Source organism: Vigna angularis, chromosome 1 (assembly GCF_016808095.1).
Source record: "Vigna angularis cultivar LongXiaoDou No.4 chromosome 1, ASM1680809v1, whole genome shotgun sequence".
Classification (NCBI taxonomy): domain Eukaryota; kingdom Viridiplantae; phylum Streptophyta; class Magnoliopsida; order Fabales; family Fabaceae; genus Vigna; species Vigna angularis.
Window position 1 is genome coordinate 43,724,039 of NC_068970.1, and position 12,208 is coordinate 43,736,246.

The following is a 12,208-nucleotide window of genomic DNA, read 5'->3' on the forward strand; positions in this document are numbered from 1 at the left end:
TTACAATAATTTTTTTTTAAAATTAGGTCACCTTTTTTTTATTAAATTAGGTCAACCTAACCTAACTCTTTTCGTAAGTAAATTTTCAATGCTCTAAAAAGAAAGAATTAGATTAAACCCATTTTAAATATAAATTTTCAACTCACGTTATTAAAGTAATCTAATAATAAAAATTCAACCAATTTGGTCTTTCCTAACATCTACATAGCTACAAAATTTATGTCACGTGCATTTATTTATGTTATAAAAATTGAAAATCTCAAACACGACTAGGATTATATTAGAGGTAGAATTTTAACTCACTCTCAAAGTAAATTTGAAATCTGATATATTTTTTAGCTAGTTAAATCTTGGGTCAGTTAAAATATTCAGTAAATATTTTAGCCTTATATATGAGGAAAACACGTCCAGAAAATAGAAAAAAAAATGATATAATTAAAAATGTTTTTTGCCTTCTAATTTAAAGTACAAAACGCGTCAACCTGGTCTTCCAAATTAACATTCAAAAGAAAACATAATAAAGAAAAAAAATATTAAAATTAAGATCTATAGAATAAAGTTAGTCTACACCTTTTCTAGACTGCAGTTTGAAAGTCTTCAGAAAGAAAACTGTGAAGCCAAGGAACGATTCTCCCTTTCTAAGTTCTCACCTATCTACCATTAATTTCCTAAGTATATATACCACTGCTTGTCTCTTCAACCTCTTCATCCAACATCTAAACTAAACATAACTTTCTCTCTTTTTTGTCTCTCACAACACCAACATAACATATTATACCACACACCTCACCATGGTTTTTCCAAAACCTTCTTCTGAATCTGACCTCTTTCTTCATTCCAACTTTGCCTCTTGTTATGGTGGAGACTCTCTTCCCAGGTATGCTTATTTTCCCTTTTCACTTTTTATCATCGCTTTTTCATATATTATGTGCACTCAATATATATCATTATTTTGGTCATGCAGGTTCACCATGCCTCAGAACTCCATGCCTAAAGAGGCAGCGTACCAGAACATACATGACGAGTTACAGCTTGATGCTATTCCCAAGCTTAACTTGGCTTCCTTTGTCACCACTTCCATGGAGGAGGAGTGCAACAAGCTCATCATGGAATCTATCAACAAGAACTATGTAGACATGGACGAGTATCCTGCCACCACTGACCTTCATGTATTTTCTCTTCTTTTACAGCTATACAACCATCTAAGTTTCCTTTCCGATCTTTATACTTTAGACTATGGAATATATTTGTTTGGCTTTTGACCCCTCACTAAATTTTCTTTCTTTCTGTGGTGTTGAAAACAGAACCGGTGTGTGAATATGATAGCACGTTTGTTCCATGCTGAAATCGGAGAAGATGAGAATGCTATTGGAGCAGGAACTGTTGGGTCATCAGAAGCAATAATGCTGGCAGGACTTGCATTCAAGAAGAAGTGGCAGAACAAACGTAAGGCAGAAGGCAAACCTTATGATAAGCCTAATTTGGTCACTGGCTCCAATGTACAAGTATGTTGGGAGAAATTTGCCAGGTATTTTGAGGTGGAGTTGAGGGAAGTGGAAGTGAGAGAAGGATACTACGTTATGGATCCTGCCAAAGCAGTCCAGCTGGTTGACGAAAATACTATTTGTGTGGCTGCAATATTGGGTTCAACGTACAATGGAGAGTTTGAAGACGTGAAGCTCTTGAATGACTTGCTGCTACAAAAGAATAAGCAAACTGGGTGAGTAATATTATTCAATTAATTAGCTATAGTCATGAATTAAAGTGTTACTAAATTGGTAAGGTTGTGAGATGACAGATGGGAAACTCCTATTCATGTGGATGCTGCAAGTGGTGGTTTCATTGCTCCATTCCTATATCCAGAGCTGGAGTGGGATTTCAGGCTGCCATTGGTGAAGAGCATAAACGTGAGTGGACACAAATATGGGCTTGTTTATGCTGGTATTGGTTGGGTTATTTGGAGGACAAAGGATGACTTACCAGAAGACCTTGTGTTCCATATCAATTACCTTGGAGCTGACCAACCCACTTTCACCCTCAATTTCTCCAAAGGTCCTTCTTTACAATCTATGTTTGTTCCTTCCACACCTTCATTGCATATATAATCATACCATATGCTTACCTTGCCATCTTCACTTGCAGGTTCTAGTCAGATCATTGCTCAATATTATCAGCTAGTTCGCCTTGGTCAAGAGGTGAGTTCATATAGTTGGACTTATCAGTCAGATTGACAACCCCTCTAATTCCAAGACTCTAATTATTACAATAAATTCAATCTGATATGTCTAATAAAGATAAGATATGAATAACTATCCATCACAATAATCCAAGTGAAATATAAAAATTGGCTAGAACAGGGTGGATGAACCATTTTCTCTTAGAAACGTTTGATGAACTTGAATATATACGCTTACCTCTGTTGTTGAATTTATTAATACTGTGTAGTTGGATTTATTAATACTCTAATTATTACATAAAAATTAATCATATATCTCTAATGAATGATTACATTTAACAATAAAGTAAAAACATCGTCGAGAGCATAGTGGATGAACCATTTTCTCTTACATTGATGAACTAGGATATAAATCCCTTACCTCTCTTGTTGAATATACTAGGGTTACCGGAGCATAATGGAGAACTGCAGAGAAAACGCAATGGTGGTGAAGGAACATTTAGAGAAGAGTGGACGCTTTAACATACTCTCAAAAGACGATGGTGTTCCAGTGGTGGCATTTTCTCTGAAAGACAGAAGTCAGTACGATGAGTACAAGATATCAGAGATGCTGCGGCGCCACGGTTGGATCGTACCAGCTTATCCAATGCCACCTGCTGCTCAGCACATCAATGTGCTCCGTGTGGTGATCAGGGCTGAGTTTTCACGTACCCTTGCTCAACGCCTTGTATTTGACATCAACAATGTGCTGCATGAACTTGAAAAACTACATCTTCCCAAAGTGATCAACAACATTACGGAAGAGAAGAAGGAGTTGGTTGAAAGTGCGGTTAAGAAAACAGCATTGGATGCACATAGGGAAATCATTGCTCAAGAATCGCACAAGCGTCAGAAAATCATGGCTGCGTAGCTAGGGAATTCTGGCTCACCATGCCAATTAAATAAGAAGCCTTCACTATATTTTTTCTAACTATAGTTGCTTTATTCATTTTTGAAAATTATGTCATTTCAACACATTAGTTTATTTCATACAAATTGATGTCAATTGAGATATGCAATTCACATTAATGTAATTTTTTAAAAATGTTCCACCATATTGATTTTGTTGTGAAATCTCAGTTGTTGACTTTAATGCATTAGTACTTTGTTCTATCAGCCAAAGGCGTATAGCATAGAGAAGGTATAAGAAGTAGCATAACCAGAATCATATATCACACAATTCCCATAAGTTTGTGGATCCAATGGTGGACAAGTTTGTGGATTTGTTTCCATAAGAGGCGCTTGGACTACAACCTAGAGAGGTGGAATTCTCTATTGGCTTTATGCCTGGAGTGCAGGATCAGTGTTAATAACACCTTGATGGTTCCTGCTCGGTTGAATACACAAAAAGGTAATCCCTACTCGAACATCAAAAACAAAAACGACCATTGTTCGACCAACAAAAGCTAAGGATGCCAGTAGGCTTCATGAGAGACGTCGGAGATAAGATACTATAGTGGTGTTCATCCGATTTTTGTAATAACAGATACTATAGTGCAATTGAAGTAATTTGAAAATTAATAATTACAAAAAAAAAATGGAAGCAAGTAGAAGAGATATCCTTATAATGTTGGTTGCTCCATGCAAAGCGATTTTTCGGACTTGAATACTTGGTTATTTGGACAGGACAACCACCTTACTAAGAATCCATAGCACTAGGGAAAACTCGAAGGCAAACAGAGTATGAAGCAATCCTCGATCAAGTGAATACCCATATACCGTTATTCCCCCGTGATTATGCTGTAAATATGTTACTGTAAAAGTAGAACATGATGAAGTAATTAGTCTAAGCCTGATTTTGAATTGGATTTGAAAATGAAAAGTAAAAACTGAATTGATATGGTTTATAATTTTGACTCACTTAAGGTTTGTCGGGTTTGGAAAGACGAAAGTTGTGGTGGGATGACTGATACGTGTATGTTGGAGGAATCATCAGAATCAGTGTCACTAGCGAGGCCCTCAGACACCTGAGATTTGCAATGCTCTGATTCAGCAGATGCAGTGGTGACCAGCATGTGCCATCTTGTGGCAATTGCGACTATTCCTTGTGCTCTGTGTGTGATTCTCGCTGCTCCCAAAATGCACATGAAGAAGCCACTCAGTTGCACTGCTGAACAAATCTGCATAAAAAGAAAATTATGAATTAAAATTTATTCTGTAGAGAATTAATGAATTAAAATTTGTAAAAATTATATGAGAATCTTCTTACCACAAGGTCACCAGAATTGAAGAAGGTCTTGTGAGAGTTGGAAGCCAAAACAAGAAGCAGAGCACCGAGCTGACTAACAGTGATGGTAACGACACATCCAATTATGAAGAATCTATACCTGTGACTTGTAACCCACAACTGCCTCCTGATCCTGACATGCTCTTTGAATATGACCCCTGCCTCTGACCCACACCCTTCAAACAGCTTGTGTACACCTTCAAACCTAAGCTTTTGAAGCTCACATGTGAGTCTGAAGAGCACGCATACCAACAGGAACACCCCAGTTCTGTAAACCCAACACACCAGCATCAACACAAACACTATTGAGTTCAGAGGGAACCCAGGTCGTATGTCTGGGCCTGAGATCTTAACTGCGGAAAAGAATATAATCTTGTGGACAAGCTCCACCAAGAAGGAAGGTAGGATTATGTATGTCAAGTATCTGAAAGCCTTCTCAAGCTCCCGTGTGTACCCGCGTCGAACATAGTTTGTGTCTTCTTGCAAAGCGTCTAGGAACAGAAGCTGCCTAAGCCCATACCTACATCACAAAGATCACTCTAATCATATAACACAACTCAATTGTGTTAGAACCATACCAATATCATTAAGAGTAATCAAATGGTGTACATGTAATTTTTTTTTATCACAGTTAGATGCACACATCTAGCCTTTTAATTGGGCATAGCTTGACGTATGATTAAATTGATTTTCAAATAAATAAACTGTGTTAATTACTTTTTTTTTTAAGTATTAAAGTCAAATGTAAATTCTAAAAGAATATAAAAAATCCTAAGACAGAAGTATTAAAAATGTATAAATTCTAAAATATTATAGAAAAATCTAAAATAAGAATAAAAATATCAAGAACATTTTACATAATTAAAAATCTAGAATGTTTTACTTAAGTTGTGGTTAATATTTTCTCCAATAATCTATGAATCTATAGATATTTATGTACTCTACCATTTGATGTAAGATAACCTCTAATAGAACACACACAATTACAAAATATTTTATTTCCAACTACTACTTTCACGTTTTACTATCTCTACAATTTTTTTATCCTATTAAATTTCCTTTCACAACCTCAAAAATACTAATAGTGGTACCATAGAAATGTTTGGTCACCTAATGGGCATAGATAATTTTTTTCAACAACCTTTTTTTTTAAAAAACTATAACTTCATTCTATACTACTTTCAAAATATTTTCTCAATGCATGACTACTACCAATAAAAACATCATTAATTTTAGTACCTATTTTCATAGGAGAAAATTATGATTTTTGGAATGTCAAAATGAATACATTCTTTTGCCCTCAAAATTTGTGGGACATTATAGAAGAAAGACTCACTATTCCAGAAGACACCTTCACTCTTCTTGTAACTTAAAAGAAGGAATTGAAGGAAAACACGTAAAAGAATTCAAGAGCTTTATTTTCTTTTTAACAAGAAGTTGATGACACAAATTTTTCAAAAATAATACGTGCCACAAGTTCAAAGTAGGGTCGAAACATAATAAATAGGAGGTTCAAGAAAGTGATGAGATACAATTTTAAACTTCATTCTCTAAGACAATAGTATGAATTAATAAGAATGAAAGAATGAGACTATTAAAGACTATTATTCTAGAATAAAAGAAATAGTTAGTCATATGAGAGCCTATGGGAAAAATATTCTTGACCAAAAAATCATTGAGAAAATTTTAATTTTTGCTCCCCAAAAATATGATGAAATCACAATCGCGACTGAACAAACAAAAGATTTGGCTACATTGTTAGTAACACAACTAATGAGCTCTCTTGAAGCTTATAAATAAAGATTGAAAAGGCGTGAAGAAGACTCAGTCGAAAATGTCTTTCAATCAAAACTTAAATTACAGTCTCAAAATAAAGAATATGAAGAAAATAAAAGGGAGGAGAAATTTCTAGAAATAAAGAAATTATAGAAGTTTCCCTGTCACTCGTCAAGAAAAATGTCTTTTATGGGCCATCTGTAAAAAGACAAGTCATTTGGAAAAAAAATTGTTGGCATCACGAAAAACCTCAATGTTAGTACTATAAGAAATTTAGTCACGTAGAGAAGTATTATCATAATAAAAATAAGTATCAAGCAAGCTTTGCGGAAACATAATTAGGAGAAACACTTATTCTAAGTCATTCAAAAATCTGCTACCAGAGAAGAAAGTTGGTACTTGGATAATGGATGTAGCAATCACATGACGAAAGATCAAAGCATCTTCAAAGACTTTGATAAATCTTTCAATGTCAAAGTTTGGTTGGGAAACAAAACTACAATGGAGTCTCAAGGCAAATGAACTATCGTACGAAATTCATCAAAGACATTTTACTAGTTCCTAATCTTAAAGAGAATATTTTAAGTATTGGCCAAATGATGGATATTCTCTTTATTTTAGGAAAGATACATACGAATTTTATGATGGTAAAATGATAGAAATTGGCCAAGTAAAAATGAAGAAGAGAAATAGAAGTTTTCCAATAAGCCTTAAACTTTGGAACTAATATTACCATGAAGACAGAAATTGATGACTCATGGCTTTGGCATAAGAGATTTGGTTACTTCAACACAATTGCCTTAAAGCTTCTATTTCATAAAAACATGATGAGAGATCTTCCACAATTGAAGGAGAATAATTATCATGCAAAGGATGCCTCCTCGAAAAACAACACTGATAACGATTCTCATAAGGAAATGCATGTAGAACAAAAGACTTATTGAAGTTAATCCATACTGATGTTTGTGGACCGATGATAATGCCTTCACATCACAACACAAATATCTCATCCTCTTCAATGACTTCTCTAGAATGACATGTGTATATTTCTTAAAGGGAAAGTCATAAGTCTTAGGAGTATTCAAAAAAGGCTGTTATCGAGAAGCAAAGTGGAAAACAGAAAAAAGTACTTAAAAGTGATCATGGCAAGGAGTGACAACTTACATTCGCATATATTCCACAACAAAATGGTGTGTTGGAGAGAAAATTTTGCACAATTATTGAGATGGCAAGATCAATGCTAAAAGAGAAAAGTATGCCTAACACATTTTAGGCTGAAGTAATCTACACTATAATTTACATTCTAAATAGATGTCCAACTAAGACCGTGCAAGAAAATACTCTTGTTGAAGGTTGTAATGGAATAAAGCCATAAGCTAAACTCCCATGAGTATTTTAATCTATTTGCTACATACATGTCCTGGTCAAAGGAGGCACAAACTTGAAGATAAGACTATATGAGTATTATTCTTGGGATATACACATAGTTAAAAGGCTATTGAGTCTACAACCCATAAACAAAAAAAAGGTCATCATTAGTCAAAATGTTGAGGTTGATGAAGATGCTTCTTGAAATTGGGAAGAAAAAAAAGTTATTAAAAGTAACATTTTAGTTCTAGTACAACAATCTCAATAATAAACTCAAGAAGAGGAAGGAGATTCAAGTACGCTTTATCCATCTCCTCAACAACAACAACAAGATTTGTCATGTAAATCCACTCTAAGACGAGTAAGATCTTTAGTAGACATATACAAAACTTGTAATATGACCATTATTGAGCCTAATTGTTATGAAGAAGCATCGAAGCAAGAAGTATAAGTCAAGGCTATGGAAGAAGTGATTAAAATGATTAAGAAGAAAAACACTTGGGAACTCGTAAATTTCCCTTATGGAAAAAACATTATTAGAGTGGGTATAAACAACAAAGCTCAATCCTTATGGAACTATACAAAAGCACAAGGCAAGATTGGTCGCTAAAGGTTATTCATAACAATCAGGAATAAACTACAATATGATATTTGATCTAGTTGCTCACTTAGATACAATTAGAGTTTTAATAGCTTTTACAACAACAAAAAAAAGAGATGGAGCATCTATCAACTAGATGTCAAATTAGTCTTTCTAAATGGAGTGCTCGAAGAAGAGATTTAAGTTGAACAACTTCAAGGCTTCATCAACAAAGACAATGAAGGCAATGTACTAAGACTAAAAGAAGCCTTATATAGCCTCAAGCAAGCTCCTCGAGCATGATATAACAAGATTAATCAATACTTCATCATTCAAGGATTTAGGAAGAACAAGAGTGGACTAACACTATATATTAAGACATAAGGTCAATATCATTTCATTGTCTATTTATATGTTGATGATCTTATCTATAGGGGAAACAATATAGAGATAATGAAAGAATTTAAAGAATACATAATGAAGATATTTAGGATGATCAATCTTAACTTGATGAACTATTTCCTCAGTATAAAGGTGAAACAACAAAAATATATAAGGTATACTTATCTCTCAAAAGAAATATATTGAAACTTTATTAAAGAAGTTCAAGATGTATGATTGTAAACTTGTCGCTACTCCACTAGTGGTAACAAGAAGCTATAAAAAGATGATGGAGAAAAAGAAGTAGATGCATCACGCTAAAAGAGTTTGATTAGAAGTCTTTTGTATTTCATAACCACACAACCAGACATTATGTATGCTACAAGTCTTTTATCAAGATTCATTCAAAAGCCAAGTCAAATTCATTTTGGAGTAGGAAAAATAATTTTAAGATATCTACAAGGCATAAAGGAGTTTGATAAATGGTACAAAATCATTACTAACTCAAGCATGATTGGCTAGATAGATAGTGATTGGACAAATCAATGGACAACATGAAGAGTACATTAAGATAAACTTTCTCACTAGGATTAGGTATTTTATCTTAGGCATCAAAGAAGCAAGCAATCATGTCACAATTAAGAGTAGAAGCAGAGTATGTAGTAGCTACTGAAACCACGAGTTAAGCAATATGAGTATAAAGAATACTTGAAAAAATGGGTGAACCACAAGATGTGTTGACTATTATCTATTGCGACAATAAATCGACAATAGATATAGCAAAAAATTCAGTCCATATCAAAGAACAAAACACATAACTATTAAATATCACTTCATTTGAGATGAAGAGACAACTAAACAAATTAAACTCAAGTAATACCCAACAGAAGACCAAATTGTAGGTATTTTTACGAAGGCATTACCAAGACCAAGATTTGATCTATTGCACGCTATACTTGGAGTTACCGAAGTTGCGTCAAGGAGGAGCATTAAAATGTAATGCAAATTCTAGAATAATGTAATACAAATTCTAGAATATTGTAGAAAAATCTAAGATAGGAAAAAAAATCAAGAAAATTTTATATAGGTAAAAATTTAAAACATTCAACATAAGTTATGGTTAGCATCTTCTAGAATAATCTAAGTTTATAAATACTCATGTACTTTACCATTTAATGTAAGACAACATCTAATACAACACACAATTACAAAATATATTATTTTCAACTACTACTTTCACATTTTACCACTTTTCTTATCTTATCAACTTTCGATTTATAACCTTAAAATATTAAGAATAAGCTTTTCAAAAGCGGCATTTGAATCCCAATGTCAAAACATAAAAACCTAAAGTGCTTTTATATGTAGCCTAATTGCAAGATGCATTTGAACTTTTGTTTTCTTACATATAATCAATTAAATTAGATTTGAAAATCTTTCAAAATGTTAATAGACAGAATTCTAGTTCGTGAGGTTTAACAGTCTACCTATATTGGAATCATAATAGTATACCTTTTAAGAAATTGTTAAATAGCCGTGTATTGCATGCTTTACAATAATTTATATATGCATGTATTTAAGTGTTATTCATTTCATCTTATAAAAATAAAAAGCAATAAAATAAAATAAAAAACTTAATAAGTGTTATCTCCTTATTATAATTATTGTAGTTTTAATTATCTGGAAAATTTTCAAGTACCTGGAGACCATTTCTCCTTTTTTTCGTGAAGTTCTTAGAAGGAAAAATTAGATATTGTGACAAAGTAGAAGAAAAGGAAGTACTGGACGTTGATGAGAAAGAAAGAAATATAAGGAAAAATCAAAAACAAAACGAACACTCAATGTATAAAGCTATATATGCAAACACATATACTGGCACGATGAGGTATTTGTTTTGGTACCTTCTGAAGAAACTGGAGATTGTAAAGAAGGAAATAATGGCGAGGGCAGATTCGGGCAGTTGAACAAGCTTGTTGAAGGAGAAGGGGTCATCTTCTGGTGCGGAGGAAGGGATTTCAACGAAGATAGACGTGAGAAGAGGGACAAGGATGGTGAAGAAGATGAAAGTGACATAGGATATGAGTTTTCCAACGCATGAAGAGTGGTCAAGGGCACACCACTTGAGGCTGATGCGAAAGTTCCGCAGTTCATCGAAGATCATGGACTTTGATCTCGCATATGATGGCTGTAGGAGCAAGGGAACAGTGTTATTTAAGGATTGGTGCTGGTGGGATGACAGTTCTTCATCTGGGTTGTTTTCAGCAAAAGACACTCTTCTGTTCGATGGTTCAATGTCAATCCTTGTGTTGTTGGGTTTGGAAGGATTCATTGTTTATTGTGAGTTGTAAGAGACAAGAAGACAATGATTGTGTTTATTTCTACTCTGATATCCTTGGGATTAATTAAGATATGATGTAAAGTTATAGTGTACTTAAAAACTAATGTATTATAGAGTTCTCTAGAACTTAAATATTGTCCTTTTATATCATGAATTCCTCACCATTTTTTATTAGATTAGAATCAAAAGATGTGTATAAGTGGTCATTTATCTTGGCTTTAGTGGAACTTTATGGAAGTTCAGTAACATTTACGGTGGACACAAGAAAAGGAAGAAAGCAAACCTTGCTTAATCTCGTGAGTTTTTTCTTTTGCCTTCTGCTAGAGGTTACAGTTTGAAGCCAAGAATAAAGGGTACAGAAGGAGAACGACACCGGACAGAGAAAAAGGTTAAAGTTGTCGATTTCATTAGCATGAGACATTGTCAATTTCTTCTGTCCTTCTTGATTGGTTCCGTGTTTCTTTTCCATGAAAAAGATCTTCATGTGCTGAGAAAAAAACTCTTTAACATATTCTTGATGAATTATTCATGCTATCTTTGTATTTTCACCATTTTCTCAACATTTCATATTTAAGAAACCACTTTATTACTGACCTTCCACTTCAATAGTCACTTGATAAAACATTGGTATGCTCAAAATTTATATTGTTTACAGCTTCAAACATCTATCACCCTGGTTAGAAGTGTCAATTTAATCCATGGTCCCACGACCAGCTCCAATCTATTATTGAAAAAGTCCTATTTTAAAAAGTCTCTTTAAGTAGGGATAAAAAAAAAGTCCCAACCCCCAAAATCCCTTCTCAAGTGGGTTAGGATCAGAGTTAAAGTGGGTTTAGCCCCACTGCAAAACTTTAATTAAATTTTAGAAACAATATAATTTATATATACATAATTTATTGTAATTTTATTCTCTCTCTTTTATATATATATATATATATATATATATATATATTATATTATATTATATTAAATATTTATGAACCAAATTGATCAAATAACCACATTAGAAAAATAAAAAAATAAGGTTTTATGTAAATTAAACTTGCTGATATAAAAAATGTAATATTGGAAATTTACATTTTAATCTTATAAACAGCATGAAAAGTACCGAAATACGTTAATTAATTATAAAAAATTAATTTAATATCTATCAGTTTTTCATTAATAATTTTCAATTTATTCTTACATTTTTACTTATTTCTAAACTGCTCATACAACCTGTTATATTGGTGGTCTGTTCTTTGACTAATGTGAATACTTTCTATATATATATATATATATATATATATATATATATATATATATATATATATATATATATAT

At 33.0% G+C, this 12,208-nt stretch overlaps 2 protein-coding genes across 2 annotated transcripts; one reads left to right on the forward strand and one right to left on the reverse strand.

Moving 5' to 3' along the window:
* The first annotated feature begins 597 nt into the window (after positions 1 to 597).
* LOC108319729 (glutamate decarboxylase 1-like) lies at positions 598 to 3,331 on the forward strand. The gene is made up of 6 exons (XM_017550965.2): positions 598 to 877; positions 965 to 1,169; positions 1,305 to 1,720; positions 1,799 to 2,052; positions 2,143 to 2,195; positions 2,619 to 3,331. Exons 1-6 carry the CDS (start codon positions 792 to 794, stop codon positions 3,084 to 3,086), a joined length of 1,482 nt encoding a protein of 493 aa, XP_017406454.1. The 5' UTR covers positions 598 to 791; the 3' UTR covers positions 3,087 to 3,331.
* A 308-nt stretch (positions 3,332 to 3,639) lies between these two features.
* Positions 3,640 to 10,929, reverse strand: LOC108319730 (uncharacterized). The gene is made up of 4 exons (XM_017550966.2): positions 10,449 to 10,929; positions 4,425 to 4,962; positions 4,077 to 4,335; positions 3,640 to 3,969 (listed from the first exon to the last, which is right to left on the reverse strand). The coding sequence occupies exons 1-4, from the start codon at positions 10,874 to 10,876 to the stop codon at positions 3,830 to 3,832; spliced, it is 1,365 nt and encodes a 454-aa protein (XP_017406455.1). The 5' UTR covers positions 10,877 to 10,929; the 3' UTR covers positions 3,640 to 3,829.
* Between the last annotated feature and the right edge of the window lie 1,279 nt (positions 10,930 to 12,208).